Genomic DNA, 22,595 nt, shown 5'->3' on the forward strand with positions numbered 1-22,595 from the left:
TTTTTTTTTTTTTTTTGCGGTACGCGGGCCTCTCGCTGTTGTGGCCTCTCCCGTTGCGGAGCACAGGCTCCGGACGCGCAGGCTCAGCGGCCCCGGCTCACGGGCCCAGCCGCTCCGCGGCATGTGGGGTCTTCCCGGACCGGGGCACGAACCCGTGTCCCCTGCATTGGCAGGCGGACTCTCAACCACTGCGCCACCAGGGAAGCCCACACAGGCATTCTTGACGGGGTTAGTCATCCCTGGCATCTTACCTGCTCTCTGGAATGGAGCTCCCACAGCTTGTGGTCCCCTCCCTCTACTCAACCCTCACCTCTTTCTTCTGTAATGATCTGTGTCCCTCACTTAGTACAGTGGATGGTAAGTGTCCTTTGAATAATAAATAAAGAACGCCACTGCCAGCTCCCTCATAGCCTGAATTTATTAGATCAAAGGAATGAAATTTAACCAGTGCCTCCCAAATAAGGAGCTAACATGTAACCTCTTACCTTTATGGTTTTGGTCTGGAGTCTGAGTCCATTTAAAGTGTTGATGGCTTTCTCTGCATCCTTTGGATCAATATAGTTAACGAATCCATACCCTAAACTCTGTCCTGTGGAAACATTTTTTAAAAAAGAGAGAGAGAGAGCTCATTATCTTTATAGAGGTAACACTTCCCATTGCAGTGCGTCAAAACCCTCTAGTACATGGTTCCTTTTATATCAGGGTTTACTCCCAGGTTGAGAAGTTTCTAGTTCTTCCATCTCTCACTCTGGTCAGGCTTTAAACTCACAGGAGCTGCCCCAGCTGGGAATAGGTAAGTGCCCGTGCATGTCCACACCATATACACACAAGTGTCCACTTAATTGGGAAGAGGCAGGGCAGGGTAGTGGAAAAGAGCAGGTGTGGTTTGTTAGAAGAGTTCTGAACTGGAGTCCTGGGGCTTTTCCTATCAGCTGTGTGACTCTGAAGAGAATTCACTTAATCTCCTGTTTTCCCCAGACATTTCTTCTCTGCAGATACCAGCACTTGCCACAGACAGGTTTGAGAGGGTTAACGAGATATTGAGCATGCAATGCCTACCTAGAACATAGTAGCTGCTCAACAAAAGACAGCTCTGCTATGCTCAGTCCTTTAAAATTGGGACAAGTGCTGGATGCAGTAGCTGTGTCTGCTGCCTCAGTCATGCTATCCATGCCTACACTCAGAGGACTGTAGCAAGATCTGAGCAGCAAAGACTGGAGACATTTATAGTGAAGGCACGGCCAGAATTTAAAGCAATTGCAACAAATCATTCATTGCCCTCATCATTCCCCCAGCCTAAGAACAATAAAAAATGGAAAGAACTGGGGAGCTCCTAACACTTTGCAGAGTGCAAATACACTCTGCAAAGAGGATTTAGCTACTTTAGGTGAAGATGGCATCAACTTGTCTGAAAAGAGAGGTAGCAAGTGACAGGGCTCCCCCACTAAGTGAAATAAAAATAATGTGCTTGCGATCGTGCCACTGATTATAAATAGTCCATCAGCTCTGCCATGTGTCATCAGCCAAAAATATCATTAGGAAACTTTACATTTTCTGACATACTCTTTAAGAAATACAGAGCTTGGGGTGGCTGCAAAGCCAGCTTGAACTTCCCAGGCAATGTTATTGATTTGTGGGCGGCAGCAGAGCCGAAGGGGAGGAAAATGACAGGACATCACATGTCAGGAAAGACTGATTACATAAAGCTCTCTTTGGAGTACACTCAGACCAGGGCTGGGAGACAATACAGCAAAAAGTCTGCCATGTCCTGGTGACAGGAGCCCACTTCAGCAGCCAAAAAATCTTTCCAACAGCTTCTGTTTTGCTGGTAAATGTCTGTGTTTGTGCTGGTCGTAGGAGGGAACCTGGGAAAACAAGTTGGGTTCCGGATCAGAAAATGGATGACTTTATTGTCCTTTATAGGGTGGAAGTAATGAGAATCATGAGGAAACTCAGTTGCGTTTTTGTCCCCAAAATGGAAAACCCCAAATGACAATACATTAGGATATTCCTTCTGTTTTGGAATAACAGGGTTAGAACAGGAAAGATAGGCGCAAACTTCACCAGATATGCCCTTCACCAGCCAGAATTAGTAACTGAAGAAGGGGGAGAAAATGTTGAGCACGCTGTAGCTACCAGGGCCCTCCTCTTTCTATTTCACTGGGTTATGTGTGGTGTGTGAGAGGTATGCGTGTATGAGTGGCGAGTGCACATGTGCACACACACGCAGGCACACACACACAGGAGAGTAACAGTTAGAGAAAAAGATGCGTGTGAACACAAGACCCTGCTACATGTTCTCAGAAAATTTTTTGCAAATCCAAAAATACATGAGACTAATTCATTGGTTTAAAAATATCATTCATCCTAAATTCAGCTTCACCTCATCAAGCCCAGCTAAATTCACCTAATTAAGTCTATTTTCATCATGCAAATTTATCAGTCCTTATTTACCTTGTATATAAGAGAAGCCTTAAAAATTGCTGTAAAAGCCTTACAGTTATTTCTTTTAAACAGTCATGCACCCAACTGAGGGGCTTTGGAGGGTACTTTTAAAGTAATAATCTCAGTGACAAACCTTATGTATGAGTTCTAGGAAACAGGTCAGAGTCAATCTATCCAACTAAATTTGATTTGTATAAAATTAAAATGAAAATAAATAAATAAATAAATAAATTAAAAAAAAATTCAAATGAAATACGAAAAATATAGACAAAACACTCACCACTTAACTGCACTTAACCACTTAACAATGACTCATTGTACTGATGGAATATATGTGGAAGAATTTATCATGCCTACCAGTGGTGCATGTTCCCTGATATACTACCTTTCTTTCCAGTTATTCATATATTTACGGAAATCTTAAATATATATAGTGGCTATGATTTTTATAGTCTATATTTTATCTTTATTTTAGAACATTGCTTCAGGAGGAAGGAAAACACACTCAGATTCTAGGAAGGTTCTGAAGGTCAAGTGAAGGAAAGACTCCTGCCCAGCAAGATACGCCACATCTACCCACACGCCTGTGTAGTCCCAAACCCACCATCACCTTAGTACCTGACTGCAATTAGCACAACCGTGTTATGCTCACCTGCTCTAGGTTTAGAGAGAGACTGCATTTAATGTCAAGAATGAGGGTGCTTTGGGGAAAACTAAAACCTAGATGAACACCGTTTCAGAAAGGAAAGGGATAAAAGATCAGAGGTTTTCCTTGATATGAAATAATGAACTGCAAACTCTAAAACAGGACACTGCACTGAACAGAGGAGGAGAGAGGTGGAAAGGCTTGCCTGTGAATTGAAAGATATGAGATAAACTGGCAGCACAGTCAAACTACCTGTGCTTAGCCTGGTTCATGAACAGCCTTCTTTACGTGCTTCTTTGCCATCATGGAAGGAATACAGCTAAGTCTCATAAAAAATACTCAGTGGAGCTAAGCATATTCTTTTAAAAAACTCTTGAGAGGATTAGATCCCTAGGTAGAAAATATAAAAACCCAAGCCTCATTTCTTTCAGAAACTGTTTTAGTAGTGAGGGAGAGTAAAATGAGGAAGAATTTTATGTTTTAATTTTGGTGATGGGTTTTGGATTTGCATTTCTGTATTTAAATTGTACACAGAACATAGAAAAATACAAATGAAACATATTCACAAAGAATACCAACACTATTTCTACGAGGACCAAGAGAGCCACCATACTGGGAAGGCCCAGGGGACCCAGTCTGGAGCCTAGAACTAAGTGTGTCTATATGCATCCCAGAAATAGATAAGGTTTTTGTTTTTTTCTTTCTTCTTCTCAAATAGCTTCATTCTCTCCCTTTATCAGCAGCAGCAAGATGTGACCACACAGGTATGGCAACAGTAATTTCAGAATAGAAAATTAAAACAAACTTTATTTTGCTCCCAGTGTATGAGCTTATTTTGATAGCAAGCCAAGCATACAAATGAAATCATTGAAGTTATGTTTACTGAATCACCAATAAAGAAAAAACAAAATCATTAAAGACAAGATACAATATTATAAAATGAAGACTACCTCCAATATTCAGAAACTATAGTGAGTGCCTGCTCCCTGATGCCCAAGACCTACAACCCTTCCTTGTGACCAGTCCTCAGCAGTCCTGACCAGCAGGCTTGGGTAAGAGGCCCAGTGGCCATGAATGGGCAAGAAAGGCATTCTTGGCAGTTTGGGATAGAAACTTAAAATTAGAATGTAGTTTCCAAGGGAAAACTGTTATACACAATGGCTACATTTTTAAGGCGCTTCAGTGTATTTTGGATTAAACAGATTCTTGTTTTTAACAAGCTTTTCTTAAATCTGCACCTGAATATTTCTATTTTTTAAACTGCGCACATATGCATATATACACACAAAGACACGACGTGTCCTCTTACTACAATGTGGCAATATTTCTCTTCTGTTATAATAATTTCTATACCTAACTTCTCCCCTTAGAAAGCAAACACTTCTCCCTACAAGAACTAGTTTATAAAGACTGCGTACTTGAACATGGTAGGTACTCAACAAATATTTGATAAGGGAACAGATGGATACATACACTTGTACTATTTCTCCATTGCTGGAAGCACATGACCAGGATGTGTTTATGTTTGGAGGGAGAAGAGGATGAGAGGGGCACCTGGGGAATTCATTTCGTATTTGTGAAAAAGGGAGAACAGGACAACAAGCTGACATCAGGAACTGGAAAACACAAACAAAAAATGTCCTGGTGGGTTCCCCTCCAGCACAGATCAGGTGAAAAATAAAAACCATCCTGGCTCACGTTTCCAAAGAAATCCTGAGTTTCCAAAGTGCCTTTCCACCCATTATGTCACATTTGAGTCTCCCAACAACCCCGTGGGAGAGAGAGTCATCATTTATAGATGTGGAAACTGAAGTTCTGAGAGAAGAGCGATTTGCTCTACTATCCCTGAATAGCTGAAACTGAGTCTAGATCAGGGGTTGGCAAACTATTTTATGTTTAGGGTGAGACAGTAAATAGTTTAGGATTGGTGGGTCCTCCAGTCTGTCATGATGACACTGCCATTGTAGCGTGAAGGCAGCCATGTACAATATGTAAACTAATGAGCATGGCTGAGTGCCAATAAAACTTTATTTAGAAAAAAAGAGGCAATGGGCTCAATTTGGCCTTTGGGCCATAGTTTGCTCACCCCTTGGTATAGATCTTTTGACGCCAAATCTAGTCCCCTTTGCCATATCCACAGTTACTGTGCTGGAACTAGTGTTGTTGACAACTATACTGAGGCCCTGAAATATCTCTGAAGTTGTTTTGAACCGCCTGAGAAAAAAGTAAATTACCTTCAATAGTTTGTGTTAAGCACTTTTATTGTATTCAAATGCTAGGAAATGTCACCATCATAGCTGATTATAACCCCTCATTTCCCAGTCATTCTGGAGAGAAGTTGTTTTCCCTTGCCTTTGGGGTCCTGTGGGTTATGACAGCAGGACCCTAAATACGACATCCTTATGGCTGATGGCAGCAGCAGAGAAGCTGTCCCCTCATAGGGCTGACCGGGAGGAGCCTCAGCATTTCTGCACTGCCAACCTGCACACATTGCTCTTTCTTTCTTCAAAAACCATCATTCTCCAGAAACTGAACAGCTACTCCCCTCATCTGCAAAGCCCCCAAGGGGGCAGCCAGATGGGTACCTGCTGTTGATGAAACCTTCTGCGTTGAGTAAGGAATTTTTGTGGATGTTGGAACCCTTAGCTCAGGCTGAAATTCTGTTCTCAAAGCACATGATAAAATCCCCAGTCACCTCAAGATCACCTGCAGGGCAGTAATCCACATGCTGGGTTAAACTCAGCCAACTTCAAATCCTAGGACTCCCTCCCTGCCAGTCCTGAGATGACATTCCCTGTTGTCCACTGCCTTGAAATCTACTTCAACACACCCTAAAGAGGGTCAGAGAGTTCTGAGGCTGTTACTGCATGTACTCATGTATGTGTGGCCCAAAACTGTACTTGCTGTATATCCTTGGTTAATTCATTTAAGCTTCACCAGCCTGTTCCCTTATCTGGAAAAACAGGGATAATCCCTTATCTTCACAATCAAAGGATCACCGTGAGGATTAACTATATTAACATGAGGATGAACAGAAGCTACAATTTATTCAGTGCCTACTTTGTGCCAGGCACTCTGCTAAGTGGCTTACTAAAATTACCTAATTTAATCCTGTGGAAATGGGTACCATTAGGCCCATTGTAAAGATAAGGAAAGTGAGGCTAAGAAATGTTAAATAACCTGCCCCAAGTCAACCAGGAAGTAGGCCTCCAGGCTAGGATTTGAATGAACTCAGGTCTGTGGGACTTCCCAGCTCATGCCTTTTCCCCACAGGGTTTGGTCTCTCTGCAAAGGCACAGCAGTGTCTGGCATCAGGCAAGAACTCAAGGGGATGCACACCCCTTGTGTTGGGAACTCTTCCCCTTCTTCACAGTGACTGGGATGCTTTGAGATGCTAGAGCATCCATGGCTCTGTTCCTTCCCAGCCCACCTCTGTGGGTGTTTACACTTGCTGGACAGTCTGAGTCTTGGATTTTCTCCTGCAAACTCAAGTGTTAGTAGAGCCAACTAATCAGAGGATTTATTTTCTTTTGGTAGTTCACACAATTCCCTCAAATTAAGTATGGTTTAAAGTCTTGCTACTCTAAGTGTGATCCCTGTACCAGCATCACTGGGGACTTGTAAGAAATGCAGCTTCAGCTTATTGCTCTGTGACCGAGGCTAAGTTGAATGAACCTCTCCACACCCTGATTTCTGAGAAAACTACACATCTAACTCAGAGTCACAGGGAAGGGAAGCTCTGACAGGAAAGGATTTCTTAATATATGCTATTTCTTTTCATCCGCAGATTTTGCATTCTTACTTTGCCTCTTTTTGCTAGAGTAATCTCATCTGCAAAATGGACTTAATATTACTTTTTTCATGGTGTTATTAGGAGTACTGAAAGTGATAATGCTTGTAAAGTGCCTGGTATATAACAGAGGCTCAATAGATGCTGGTTTCTTTTCTTTCGTCTCCCATGCCCCAGTAGATACTGCCCTACACTGTTGCGTCTGAGGATGCTATCTTCTGAATGAGGCCCAACCTCCTCAAAGGTAGAGAATGTTTCTGATGCTTTTCTTTCACATTGGAGTACATAGCATGCAATAGGCATACTAATTCCACAAATAACTGACACCTACTACATGCTAGATACTATGAGTGTGCCTCCAATAACCAGGAAATTGTTCCTGCCTTCAGGTGACTTGTCTCACTCCCTAACCCCCCAATCAGAATATCAATTCACTGATGGCGGAAACCAAGTATTTTTTGTTCTCTGCTATGTTCCCAGAGGATGGTGGTAAGAGGTATGGAACCAGATCCCATGAGACACATCTGAAAGACCTGTGGGCTTTAACCTTGAAGGAGAGAAGATTCTAGGGGTGCTCAACACTTGAAAGGCTGCATGGGAAGTCAGGGGTAGGCTTGCTATGTGGTGTCCCAAGGGAGAGAATGAGAATCAGGCAATAGAAGAAAGTGAGGGAGTAGATTTTTGCCTTGATAAGAGGAAGAACTTCCTACTAATGACTTTATAAGGATACAGGCTGCCTTGTGAGGTGGTAAGGGCCCCCTGACTAGAACTATGCAAACAGATCTACATTTTATCAGGAGATGTTGCAGCAGTTAACAAGATCAATTCATAAGATACCTTCTAATGCTAAGATACAAAGGTTCTAAATTATATTTATTTGAGACCCCATGCTCACAGTTTATCCTGATTTCTAACTGAGAAAATAAAAATAATAGAGAATATTTATTAAGCACCTACTGTGGGCTAAGCACTTTACATATATTATTATTTAAATCTTTACAACCTCTGAAGCAGGCATTTCCATCCCTGTTTTACAGAAGGGGAAACTGAGGCTTCAAAAGGAGGAATAACACACCCAGGGTTATTTGGCTAGAGAATAGTAGCCAGACCCATCTGACTTCAGAGCCTGTGCACTTTCTGCTGTGCCCTGGTTTCTTGAATATGTGCTGATTTGTGTGTTAAACACCTGCCCTGACACAGCACAGTGTGCCTGAGACTTTGAGAGAGCCTGGGTTTTCTAGTACTATCTCCAAGTCTTCATTCTTTCCATTTAATTTCAATATATACCCCAAAGTATCCCATTCCCATCTTCCACATTTGTTGTGTCTGTCAAACTGGATCTGGTAGGTCATAGAATGACAGTCTTGGAAAGGACTTAACTATCAATCATCTTTGAGTCTCTTCTACAGATTTGGCAACTGAGGACCAAGGAAGAAGCAAGCAGTTCATGGTCCAGTAAGAAAATCAGAACTGTGAATCAACAACTATAGTAGAGTGTGGCTAAGTGTTGTGACAGTGAGAAGGAGAGAGGGCTTTCTGGAGGATATAACTGAGTTGAGACTAATTTGAAAAGATTGATAGGAGATAGCCAGGCCATAGACAGAGAAGGGCGTTCCAGGAGGAGGGGACAGCTTAAGCATCTATCCCTTGAGGAGAGAAGACTGCTATTCAGTTTATAGCTATTACTTCCAGGAGGCCAGTGCAGCTGATGTCAACCTGAACTGTCAATATCGATTCTAAGTTGAGTGCTCAGATGTATACATGAGATCTCCCCATACCTCTGGCACGGATTTAGGAATCATTTAGACATCTGAAATTTTGAGTGCCTCTGCTCTCTGCCAACAAGAAACACTATTAAAAAAAACAGGACCCAGCCTTCTTATTCTGAATTCCCAAAGTATTTAAAATTACATTGAATCGGTACTTGGTTATTTCCAGAGGCTACATTCTGGCTTCCTAAGCAGATGAAACTTCCCAGTTGAGAGCTCATCATGCGGCGTCGAGATGATAACAAGCAAAGCACTTGGTCCATAGTGGGCATTCAATATAAACTTGTCGATCTAAATGTATTTCTCAGTGAACCCTAAGTTCCTTAGGGCAGGGACATGGGTCTTATTAATCTTGGTATAACCAATGTCTGGCACATAGTAGGCTTTCAGTAAATCTATGTTGAATGAATGAATGCATGAATTCAATAATCAAATTAATAGTAAAAATATAGTTATCATTTTTTGAGTGCTTACTATGTATACTGAGTGCTTTATTTCTTTTTTTCCAGCTTTACTGAGGTATAATTGACAACTAAGCTTGTAAGATCATCCACACTACCATATTTAAAACAGATAACCAACAAGGACCCTGTGTAGAGCACAGGGAACTCAGCTCAGTATTCTCTAATAACCTAAATGGGAAAAGAATTTGAAAAAGAATGGATACTTGTATGGGAATAACTGAATCACTTTGCTGTACACTCGTAACTGTGAATCAACTATACTCCAATATAAAATAAAAATTAAAAAAATAAAATAAAGTGTACAGCATGATGATTTATATATATATAAATATATATATTTATATATATATATATATATATAAACACCTTGTGAAACGATTCCTCCCATCTAGTTAATTAACACATATTTATCTTTTTTTTTTTTTTTTTTTTTTTTTGCAGTGAGAACATTTAAATTCTACCTGACTGCTTAATTTGTATCATCTCATCTGCTCCCTAAAACAATCTTACAAGTTAGGTATGGTCACTGCCATTTACCATTGAGAAGACATGTCCAGAGGCCTCAGATCCCAAGACACAAGTCCCTCTGACTCTAAAGCTCATACAGGCTTTCAACAGAGTTTCTTGATTTCAGAGACGATATCAACCAAACTGTTCAAGTAGATGTAAAACAATACATCTGTTACTGGGGTGAGGTACATGGAAATTCAGAGTATATATGATGATTTCCAGGAGTCCCGAAAGCAGGAAGGACCAGTTACAAAGCTACACTATTTCATAAAGAAAGCCAACCAACCAGTTCTCAAAGGAGTGTTTTTTTAAAAACTTACTCTTTTGGTTTGTTCTATAAAGTAAGTTGCTCCAAGTGACAGATATTCAAACATACACTTCAATAATAAGCCTCAATAAATGAAAAAACTGAACTAATCTGAACCTTATTTTTCTTCTGCCTGTTCAGGAAAGAAAGGCGATTCATAGGATGAAAAGCTAGTATCAAGTACTTAGACTTAGTTAAAAAAAAACCAAAAGGAAAATGTATTCTACGTAAAGTACCAGGGAAAATAGAAGCCTCAGTGACAACTAGCTTACCTTCAGCATTTATCACACAAAAAGAAATGTTCAGACTGATGACCCTGGGGCAATAAGAGATTCTTAATAGAAGCAACATTAAATTAAATTATGTTCAGAATACTCTTACAGACAGGAAAGAATAGTCACATATTTAAATATTTTTAACAAGGGTCAAAACAAAAAGAGGAGGAATTTGGCAAACTCCCAGCTAGCCAAAGAAATGAACTAGAATTCTTAACTCTTCGTTGGCTTACTCTCACGTGAAACAGAGTTCTCGATGTCAGACAGACAAGACCTTCCCCCTAGAATGGATGTGAACCAACAGGTGATTCCAGAACTGCAGCTGATGTCAGAGAAGGGTTTAGCAACAAAGGAAGAAGAGGCAGAAAAAGTTATCAGGTTAATACTAATTATATACACTGTAATCAGCCTTTGGGCAAAATGAGATTGTCTGGGTGAAATGTCTGTGGGTGAAAGGAATTGCTGTATTTAGGCACAAAGAAAATTACTTCTAAAACTCCCATCAGACACTATTCTTATAAAGGGCAGGTGGAGGCTCCTGATATCATATTGGGATTTAAATTAATTAAGATAAGTTATGTGAGAGGGCTTGGCACAAGGGAGATGTTTCATAAGTACTAACTGAATATAAATCTATTAAAATCGCCTTTATTCGAAGTAAAAGAAAATTCATGGCTCTCAGCGAAGGAGGTGAGATAAATAACTGGCCTGTGCAAAGCTAAGTCAGGATGTCAAATATGAGTTGCAGAAGAATTTTGTCTGAAAACCTTTGCCAGTGTCTTCTCTGAACTAAGGGCACGGGGTTCTCTGGCCTTGGGACTTAACCACTAACGGCTGTGTGGAACTTCCCGTCCCTACGATCAAGGAGTTCAATGATAGTGAAGTACCATCAGGAAGCTCACGACTGTGGTCTGAAAGCTCAGTTTGGCTCCAACAAATGTTGAAAAAGAAAGAAATTCCCCAGATGCATGAAAAAAAGAAAAGAAATAAGAAGCAAAAGTATATTTTCCCTTTTTTTCACCATTCAGCTTACAGTTAAGAAATAAGACAAAATAAAGAAATCAAAACCCAAGAACAAAAGAACTCACACAGAAATGGGTCTGTGGAGTAAGAATGGAGGAGGGAAGCCATATTCTTTTGTTATTTTTTTTAAAAGCTAAAGGCTTCTGGGGGAATGGCTGCACCAAGCAGGTGTGACCAGCTTCATTACACTGAGTCAAATACCTGGCAGACGTGAAAATGAAGGAGTGCCTGAGATCTGTGTGAGAATCACCAAATGTAAACACCTTCTAATGGCTCAGCTCTTTCAGGTGATGGAAAATGAAACATCACCCTGACAGTCAGGAGACCAAACGAACCCATAAATTAAATAATTCCCAGAACATACCCAGTACTCAATAATTTTCAACAAAAATGCCTAGTATGTGATGGGACTTTGCTGGTGCTAGAGAGATGGACCCATATGGCATCATCTTGTGTCCCTCCTGGGAGTCGGTAACACCTTCCTGGGACACCAAGGCCTCCCCTTGCCCATCCACATGCAGTAGATGACCCCACCTCTTTCTTAACAAAAGAAATGAGGTCATCAGGTAGTAACTGGCCCAAACTGTCTTCTTTCCTTCTACCCGGAAAACTTATCCCTAATGGAGCTCCATTTCTCCCTCCTGGCTAAGAATGTACAGTCCACAAACTGCTGGAGAAGAAAAGCTTCTTTGGGTAATGTTACATATTATATACCGTTCTTTTTAAGATTTATAACACACATTAGCACAGACTCAGAGAAGTAGTGATAAAAAGAAACTCCTTTATAACTTGGTTTACTTCAGTTTCCCAAACTCATGCAGTCACATAACCTATTTTAAAAAACATATTACCTATTAAATACCCTTGGGAAAGACTTTTAGATGGGATTTCCAAATGAACATTACTCTTTCAGACAGGACTGAATACTGTCTCAAGATATAATTACCCTAAGGTGGGTGGGTGTGGACCCCGATTCTGAGCTATAGTTCCTAAGATACCAGAGGCACCAGCAGAAAACAAGGAGACCAAGCCAGAGAATACCTCTAAGGTCTCTTTTCACTGTGATAATCCATGATTCTGTTTCTCAGAAGACATCACACAGACTTGCTTCTGGGATAATCTAGACACAGGACAGAAATGCACAGTGGGGAGGGGGTCAGACATCTGTGTATATATTCACATGTTAGTACACATTGTACAAGTCTGGTTCTAGCTCACTACGTATCAGTAGTCAGCATGCGACGAGCTCAAGGTGTTTCACTAGGAGAACCAAAGATCCAGAGGAAAAACAAAACAAAATTGTGTGTGGCTATGTGGACCCCAAGCAGGAACACACACTTATAGGTACGTACATACAGGCATACACATGAACACTATCTATATTTAACTAACTAGGCATACAACCCTGGGAGGCAGTACGGTACTGTAGGTAAAAATAGAGATTTTGAAGTCAAACAAACATGGGTTCAACTTTTCCCTGCCACTTAGAAGCTGTGTGACCTGGGACAAGGTACTTAACCTTTCTGAGTTCTGTTTCCTCACCTGTTAAATAGAGCAAATAATACCTACACCTTGCAGAACGGCTGTGAGAATTACATATGTCAGGTGCTGTTCTGAGTGTTTTACATATACTGATGCTCACAATAATCCTATCAATATCCCTATCTTACAAATGAGAAAACCGAGGCACAAAGAGAGTAAACATTTTCCTGCTATACAGCTAGTAAGTGGTGAGGTTGGGATGCATACAGAGCAGCTAGCTCTTACTCACTAGGCCCTCCTGCCTCACACAATCCTGGATTATAGTAGGTCCACGATATTCCCCTGGAAGACACAGACACACATACACAAATATATAAACACCCTACACCTCCTCTTCCTCTCTGGCTTTTCAAATCTGCTGGTTTTGTCATTAGTTTATTACACGATGCAGTTCAAGTGGGCAGCATGCAGACACCAGCTTCCCAAACACAAGGATCCTGTGTGGCTGCTCAAGGAACAGAAGAACAAATTCAACCCTGAGAAATGTTAGTTCATTCTGAACGATGACTCACAGCCGCTATTTTCACAAACAGCCTGCTAATTAAACTTTCTTATGAACTCTGCTAACCAATTTTTCCAATGCATGGAGAAAAATCATTCATTATAGACCGGAATCCAAAATCTAATATCAAAGTGCAAGTAGGATCTGTGGCATTGTAATTTGATCAGCTTGAGCATTAATAACAGTTACACACTGATGTCTGAGAGAGGTAATCAGCTTTTGTTGAGATGTACGTAGATAACTGAACAAAACATTTGGAAGGCAGACTAGAAAGCAAAGCTAGCTTATCACAGGAGTTTTAGTATTTACTTTACCCTCAGAAATCCCCTGCTTACAATAGCCTATCTTCCAGGTGACCACAGTAATATCCTGAATTGGTATAGCACTTTAACGACTTAATGACACATTAGCAGCTCATCTGATGTCACAACACACGGTAAGGTGGAAAGAGCCAGTGTTATCCCCATCTTATGCACGACAACCTGAGGCACCCAGCAGCTTGATCCACTGCAAACCCCAGAGCTAGCGCTAGAACGAGAACTTGGTGGATCTGTCCATTTCTTCATGTTGCCACTCATAAAGGTGGCCTGATTTTTAAAACAGTCTCAGAAACCATCCTGACATTTTCAAATATTGAACTAAAGGCTTTAATTTATAATCTTCCAGAACCACGAACACTGCATTAGTAAAGTGCATTATTACTGTAGCTATTTCTGAGGCTTACGGGGATACATCCTACACAGCCACGTTCACAACTCAGGATGAAACAGCAGAATGCAGGGAACCCTCTCTGTGAAGGACTCCTATCCCAATTGGCAGCAGCATGTGGTCAGAGAGACACAGGTACGCAGACAGCTCGGCCACCTGCCAACTGTGTGACTTCAGGTCAGTCATGAGCCTTGGTTTCCTCATCTGAAGAATGGGGTCACCATTACCTCTTGGGGGCAAGGTCAGGATTAAATGAGATAACACACATAAAGTGACTGGTTTCTAGTACTTAATAAATCTGAGTTCCCATTCCATCCTCCTGCCTTCTCCTACTTGGTCCTTGGAATTACATACTGAGGACTGAACCAGGACAGAAATCCACTTTCCCACTCCTCTCCTTTTGTCTGTTTGTTGGCCCAGTGGTAGAACACTTAGAGAGAAGAGGGAAGGAGTTATGGGATAGAAGGGGTCCCTCACATTTACAGGTTGTTTTCGTTTACAAGTGTCTTTATCTGTCACCTGGTTTGAACTCACAAGTACTATCCAAAGAAGGTAGGGTAAGGATTTATCTTTTTACTGTATATTGAGAAAATGGAGGTCCAGGGGAATACAGTGACTATGCAAGGCCATGCCTGCATCTATTAAGTGTGTGTGTGTGGAGGAAGGGGGTTGTGGTGTAGGACTTTGACTGACATCTGTCTCACTTCTGGTTAGTCCAATGCACTGCATCTGGTATTTTTGACCAGGAAGTTGGTGTGTGTGTGTATGTTTGTGTGTGTTGGGGAGTGTAGAGCTCTTGGGTAAATGCTCATTTCTTTTGCACTTAAAGGGTGGCCTGTCTCATTGGGAAGCCTCCACTGACTGGTGAGGGGCACCGGGAAGAGAAAAGGCAGCTGAGAACTAGTTGCAGTTTCCAGGGTCAGGGCCAGGAAGTGAGAGTGACATTCATATTTTCCTCTTTCTTGTCCAGCTCAGGGTCCCGGACAATGGGGAACCTGCCAGGATTCAGTGTAGGAACCCTCACCAGGGAGATGGAAGCAGAGGACTGACGTTCCTCTGTGCCCAACCTTGGGAGTGAGGGGAAGGGGGAAGACTGCAGAGACTCAGAAGCCACCAATACCTCAGTCCAGGGCAGCAGGCAAAGAATCTCGCTTCAGGACGCCTCCTTTGGCACACTGTCTACACCCTATGTTAATGAAAACAGGGACTCCACTCAGGCAGCTTCTCTGTGTGGCTGCTTGCTCTGGCCATAAAAAACAAGTCGATCAATCCAACATGGATTTAATTTGAAAAAAGGAAAACTCTATGTATGTGATTTCAGGCTTCATATCCTATCCTGTAGTAGAGCTGGCAGTGGGCTCCACGATCAGAGGCTCTAGTGAGTGTGGTGGGAAGGGGAGAAGGGCTGAGATCCTGGTTACCATTTGAGAAGGGGATCAAGGTTGTCACCATCCATATTTCCTTGACATAAAGAAAACACAGACTAGGGGGCCAGGTGGTCTGTTACTTCTCAGACAAGTCACCTAGTGACATATAATTTACAAATTTTCTCTCTGGTCTCCTTTTACCATTCTACACCCATTTCCCTTCTACCTTGTTTTTTTAAAAAATCTATGGCTATTTTAATTTTAGCTCTTTTCCATCTCATAAGCCAATTCAAATCCTTTTTGGATCAAATGGCATATAAATAAATAAGGAGGCAGGACAGGAAACAAGCCAAGAAAATAAAAAAGAGAGGAAGAAAAAGAAAGGAAAATAAGAAGCCAAATGTTTCTTCTTTGGGCTGCACTGGCCTTATCTGTACAGTAAGTATAGACATTGCCTATGTTGGCTACTTTAATAGGGTCAGAGGAGGTACTGAATATAAAAATCTTTGAAAATAAACATGAAAGGCAAATATCAGGGATTATTAAGTATATATTTTATGCTCATACTACCAATAAAACTATTTAATCTGATTTAAGACGTTTGTGATGAGAAATTCTATTAGCAGCCCTAGGAGTTAGGGTAATTACCCTAATTAGCTGCATCCACTTAGTGTAAATGGTGCCTTGTTTCACCAGACATCCAACTACAAAACAAGGGCCAAGCAGAAAACCAAACTTATAAATCAGTAAGAAATTGAAGTAGGTGGAAAGAGAGTCACTCAGAGAACATGGCCCTGACCTCAGCAAGAAAAACAATGATTCTCAAATCACAGACACCATGGGAAGTCTGAAAGTTGTCCACCTCCTGTGTTAGGTCAGGTTATTTATTAGCGAAGTAGAAGGAACACACTTTGGAGTCTGACAGACTTGGGTTCAAATCATAGCTCCAGAACTTATTAGCTATGGCCTTGGATAAATTACTTAAACTCTCTGAACTTATTTCATAAACACAAAGGGGGTACTGACTTTACCCCACAGAGTAGTCCTGACTATTCTATTCATTATCCCTTGAAGATACCTCTGAAACTTGGCTCAGCTGTGTACTGGTCTGTGTACACAGACTACAATGTACTCTCTACCAAGTTCAAGGCTTGCTCCTATTTGACACCTGCTCTGAGAACCCCAGCCCACAGTGATCTTTTTATCCTTTGAACACCCATAGCTGATGTTTTCTTCTTCTTCATTCAGCAGTGGCAGGTAAGGGAATAGAAAGACCATAGGTTTTGCACTCTCCAGCTAACTGACTCTAAGCCTTGGCTTTCTTATCTGTAAAATGGGGACAATACCATTGTCCGTGCATAACTGGTACAAAGCTTCAATGAGATAACATATACAGCGTGCCTAGCACTGTAGCTGACACACAGTAGGCAAACCTCCAACTTCATTGTTCTGTTATGAATCCTTTTGTGCTATCTTTCCAGTGAAATTAACAGCTAGGGTCAGGAAAGGTGAGCTTGGGCTTTGGTGAAAAACAAAACAACCCCCCCGCCCCCCCACCCCCACACAAAACAGCAAGGTGGCACCATTTTTATGCATCATAAGCAGGCTCCCAGCCCCTCCCAGACCTGCAGGCTTCTGTAGGGTCCTGTGATTTGTCCTGGCCTCCCCCACTCATTGGCCCTGCTAGCAGCAGCATGTGGGCACAAACTATGTCTTACCCTTTTTAGCTTCCTCACAGAACCTGATACAGAATTTAAGAGAAGAGAAGGAAAGTAAATAACATTTATTTGGCCTGAGGGAGCAGACACTAAATAAATATAATTGGCCGATTGAAAATGTTTTACAAATGTAAAAGCCTTATACAAATATATGGCCTCCATCTGAATTTTATCTTCTTTCCAAACTAGAAATATCTTCTCCCATCAAAGTTCAATTTGGGGCCGTAGAAAAAACAAAAAGGCAACTTAAAAAGATCTTTAGTTCTAACAAGGAATAAAAGACAGATAACAGAGTTCATCAATTAAGAGCAGTAAGGGAAATGTGGAATGGGGGCAGGGTGGAGGCAGAGTGAAAAAAGAAATCACCACTACCACAGCTCACAGAAGACAAGAAAAAAATGAATTTCCCATTAACACATTTCAGAAAGCACTTTCCTCCTACCCTGAAGCTGACGAATTACATTTTTAGATAATGTGTGGAAATTTCAGTTTGACATTACCTTCCTGCTTAGTTCCTAGTCTCAATCAACCAGGTCATTTTACAGAGAAGGGGGAAGTGAGTGAGTGTGTGTGTGGCGGGTGTGTTTATGTGTTGGGGGAAGGAGGGGTGGTTAGTGAACACGGAATTGGTCTTATGAACCAAACAGTCAGCTAAAGTACAGAAATAGAAAATCCTTAAAATACCCAGTCCTGATTCACATCCTAGGTAAAAATCCTCTGAGACATCTCTCTTGGGATGTGAGAATATTTTCCTACGGGTTATCTGAGTTCAGAAGCAGGGCACAACCCTCTGATTTGGAAGGGAAGATGAAGGGAAAGATAGCCAGGGGGCAAAAGGAAACCATACCTGGTCTCTAATCCTGCCTATTGCCGTCCTGGGGAAAGAAATGTGTCAAAAGAAAAGATAGTGCCTGCACAAACTCTAAACCTCACAGCTCCACTCAATTGCCAACCTGTCCTAATTAGAAAGGATGGGAGGTCTCTGATTGCCCTTGATGGGTGTGTAAGAGGCACAGTGATAATATGGCTTACTGTCTGCACTTAACGTTCTGACGTTCTCTAAGTTCCCCTTAATAAAGCAGACCCCTATTCTCCTGTTCTGTAACTGCATTAGTTTCCCAAATCTTCTCCATACCTAAAAATTTTCCATTCACCTCCAATAATAATCAACCCCCTCCCCAAGTCAACAATTCAAAATTCTTTTATTCTTCTTTGTGGAATACGTATAAAAGGACTGCAGGGAGGTGATAAATAAAATAACAGATGCAAATCTGCCTGATTTTCCTCTGAATTCAAGAGGCACATTGTACTGTACCAAGTACATTTTCAAAATCAGCAGCAAAATATGCTGATAAATGCTACTATTTCCTCTACTCTTCCCATCGTTAACGAATATCCCTCTGATATGCATGTAGAAAAGTTCATTTAGCTAATCAATATCTTGGGATTTTCTTGGATATGCATAATTGAGGCCGGGTTTTAAGTATACTTAAACTTAAGGCAGGATCCATTTCAATACGGTGCTTGCAAGATAAAGAAAAGGAGAACACAGTGAGGGGTATTTTGTGAAGAGAGAATCTGAAGGTAAAAACCACTCCAAGTCTATGCTTCCTTGTTCAGGTAAGCAGCAACCTGCTTAATTTAAAAACACTGGCATTAATGAGAGAGTGGCATGGACGTATATACACTACCAAATGTAAAATCGGTATCTAGTGGGAAGCAGCCGCATAGCACAGGGAGATCAGCTCAGTGCTTTGTGACCACCTAGAAGGGTGGGATAGGGAGGGTGGGAGGGAGGCTCAAGAGGGAGGAGATATGGGGATATATGTATACGTATTGCTGATTCACTTTGCTATACAGCAGAAACTAACACACCATTATAAAGCAATTATACTCCAATAAAGATGTTAAAAAAAAAGGAAAAAAGGGGAAAAACACTGGCATTTATTTAATTCAATGCATAGCATGCTATTTTCCAAAACAAAAGATTTTGAATTCTAATTATATTTTCCCTGTACTAAAAGTTTTCATTCCCTAGGCAATATAAGCTGAATTGGTTTGTATAGGGGAGATGTCAGTTTAGTATCTTCAGGGAAACTGCCAGAGATAAACTATAATGGGATAACCCACAATTAGTCAGACAGCCAAGAGTTCAAGTCCCAGCTCCCCTACTTGGGAGCTAAGTCACCTTGGGCAAATGACTCAATTGCTCCTAAGTCCAAGTTTCTTTGACTGTAAAATGACTGTCTTGTGGATTACGTGAAACTCCATTTATTGATCTTAGCACAATGCTTAGCACATAGTAAGTACTCAATAAACATTGGCTATGATTATGAATCTCCAAGAAGTCCCAATTTACTATTTAAATGAGCAACTATATTTAAAGCTTTTAATATAGTGCCCAGAACACACAGAAGGCACACAAAAACATACAAAAGCTGCTGCTATTATTTGTATTCATCTTTGCTGGGTGCTGTCAGAAATTATACTAATAAAACTTACCCTAGGGCTGAATTCACATTTCAGGAGTGAATTCAAAGCACTTTCATATTTTAGGATTTTTTTCAGCACCTTTTATTGTTTATAAAGTTATCTTAGAAGCAAAACAATTAAGTTCTCAAAGTGTCCCTATTAGTCGTTCCTTGTATATGAGGTAACATGAGGTAACCCACAACCCTCACTCTCCTCTCCCTCTTTAACCCAAGAGATTGTATCCCATGTAATGCCTCTTGGCCTTGATGCTCTAACAGACACAGCCCTCTGCCCAACCCCCCACTGCTGTAGTCCACACTCCACATCTTACCTCCTGAGAGGGACATACAGGAATATTAGCACTTTCACAAATCTGAGAAAGAAGAGAAGTTACCCAATGTCACTGAATCAAAACTGAGATGGTTCCTTTAATTAGAGGTGTGATTCTACATACAAAGCCTGTGGCAAAGAATTCACCCTGATGTCTCCAGTAGCGAAGCATCTTTTTTGCCTTATTCTGCTCTTTCCACTAAATGATAATATTAATTAAGCCAAAGATGTGTTATAAAGGAAGAAATGAAGAGATGGATTAGAGGTGGGGTTTAGGAAGTGTTGTCTTTGTCCGCTGGGGTGCAACTCTAACTGTCTTGGTGTTTTTGTGTGCTTAGCTTCACTTGGCAATGCTGCTTCCATATAAGACTACTGCTTCCAAAGAGATATGCCCCAGCTCTACTTCCTTTGTCCAAAGCACAGAGGAATAAAAAAGTCTTTTGTTCTTAGACTGGAATTTTAGCTCCATTCCTTTGCTTTTCTTCCCTCTACCTAAATCCTAACCCCATCTTTCAACCACCGCCGCCCCACTCCGGCCAATAGCTCCAACTAACACAGACTTCACCCTTTCTCAGACATCCACAGCCCACATAATCTATTCCATATAGTGGTCACTCCATAGATTCAGTTTTATAATCGATAGTGTTCAGTTTGGACCACGCTGTCCTCAAAACCCCTGCTTCAGAGCTCTCACTTGCCTGAAATGGATAGAAGACTCCTCTTAAAAACTGCATTGTATGGGCACATGGAGAGTGACATGAAGTAAAAGTATAATTCTTTTTTTTATCTCTATGATGCAAATAATCACACAATCTAGACCGGCAGATCAAAACTATTTGTTGTTGTACACGGATTTATTTCTGGCGATTTTTCTCTGTTAGTTTCCCCCATGCTTTCTCTATTCCTTTTGGAGAGAAGTGATAACAAGAGGGACAATTATAAAAATGCAGTTTAGCATTCCAGCTGTTCTGCCTTTAAGACATACCCTGAGCCACCTAACTCTATCCTGGTTCAGCCATATGTTTCCTCCTCTCAAATACCGATCATCTAAGGAACCTGGATTTGGAAATGCAATCTCAAAGCTTGAAAAGCAAAAAGGCAACAAAATAAAAAAAAAAAAAAAGAAACGAATTCAATTATCTGCAGTCCACGGGAATAATAGAATTTTTACCAGGGGTTTGGTGTTCTTTGCCTGAGTTCCTCAGTTGCATATATCCTTGTGGGCCACATGCCGCTTTCCTTCCTCTCTAGCAGCAGAGGCTGCAGATGGATGGAGGAGAAAAATAAAGGACATAGCTTCCAGAGCCTCCTTGTGTTCACAGCTGCACACAAAAGCGACTTGGGACACACGTCTTCTCTCCCTGGTACTTAGATTTATCCTGATAAGCAGCCTTTCCCAATTGGAAAAAGAAAATCTAGTATCTCTGAGAAGATATTAACAGAGATGTCCAAAAGCACTGTAAGGGAACCTTAAACCTGGCACTTTCCATAAATTTGGGTCTCCACTGAAGACGGAGTTATATCCCCAGAGGATGATAAATATTGTTATCTTTGCCTCCTGGTATACACAGGAGTATTGTTTGTTTGTTTGTTTGTTTTGCGGTGTGCAGGCCTCTCACTGTTGTGGCCTCTCCTGTTGCGGAGCACAGGCTCCGGACGCGCAGGCCCAGCGGCCATGGCTCACGGGCCCAGCCACTCCGCGGCATGTGGGATCTTCCCGGATTGGGGCACGAACCCGTGTCCCCTGCATCGGCAGGTGGACTCTCAACCACTGCGCCACCAGGGAAGCCCAGGGGTATTGTTTTAAGCCATGGTACATTAGATGCAGAGTGCGGCCAGCAACTGCTACTCAGAGGAACCCAGTGTTTCATTGGGTTATGGGCTGAGGGTTAGCAGGGATCTTCAGGTACCACAGGCAGGGGCGCCCTGCACGTGCTTCCACATAAGATCACGCTTTTGTAAATTGGGGGTGAATCCCGGTTCTACCACCTGCTAATAGCTGTGCTGTCTGGGGAAGTTACTTAACCTCACTAAGCTTCCGTGTTTTCATCTAAGAAAATGGAGGCTGTTTTTAATGTTAAGTGAAATAAGGTATCTTCAGTGCCTAGCAAGTACCTGGCATAGAGTAAGTACTTGATAAATAATAACAAGTATGTCCTCAGTACCACAACACTTAAGTCCATGCCCAAATTCAAACGGAGAATTCGTTGACAACCTATAGCCAGGAGCGAAGCCAGCTTACTGGCAACACCATTAACAGTTTCTCTTTCCCTCCCTCCCTTCCTTCCTTCCTTCCTTCCTTCCTCCCTCCCTCCTTCCCTCCCTCCCTCCCTCCCTCCCTTCCTTCTTTCTTTCCTTCCTTCTTTCTCTATCTCCCCCCACCTCGCCCCCTCTCTTACTCTCTCTCTCCATTTTAGAAGCCAGAACCTTCTAAGGGAATCTATTACATTCTCTTAGGGAGTGGTTTAGGCTGGAAAATCTTAATCTTGAATTCTTATCTCTTTGCCACTTCCCACCCCCCAAATCCTCCCACTGGATATTTAGAACTCCTTGTAAACTTCACAGGATCAAGATGCATTGAGATCTGTAGGAGGTGTTGGAGGAAAAGGGGGACTGGGGATGTTAAAAATCAGGGCAACAAAAATACCTATGATGTCATTTACCCTGACTTCTGAACCACCAGCAGCAGCCCTTTAACTTGGCTGGTGTGAAACCTCACCTCTCCCA

The 22,595-nt window shown here is 41.6% G+C and overlaps 1 protein-coding gene across 3 annotated transcripts in view; it reads right to left on the minus strand.

Annotated features, from left to right (window-relative positions):
* Window positions 1–22,595, minus strand: part of ELAVL4 (ELAV like RNA binding protein 4) — an 81,216-nt gene that overhangs the window by 23,856 nt on the left and 34,765 nt on the right. For all 3 annotated transcript variants that reach the window (XM_060142601.1, XM_060142603.1, XM_060142602.1), the window contains one exon: window positions 486–589. In XM_060142601.1, coding sequence (XP_059998584.1) covers window positions 486–589 — 104 coding nt within the window. The remainder of the gene's footprint in view (window positions 1–485; window positions 590–22,595) is intronic.

This window comes from Lagenorhynchus albirostris, chromosome 2 (genome assembly GCF_949774975.1).
Source record: "Lagenorhynchus albirostris chromosome 2, mLagAlb1.1, whole genome shotgun sequence".
In the NCBI taxonomy this organism is placed as follows: Eukaryota; Metazoa; Chordata; class Mammalia; order Artiodactyla; family Delphinidae; genus Lagenorhynchus; species Lagenorhynchus albirostris.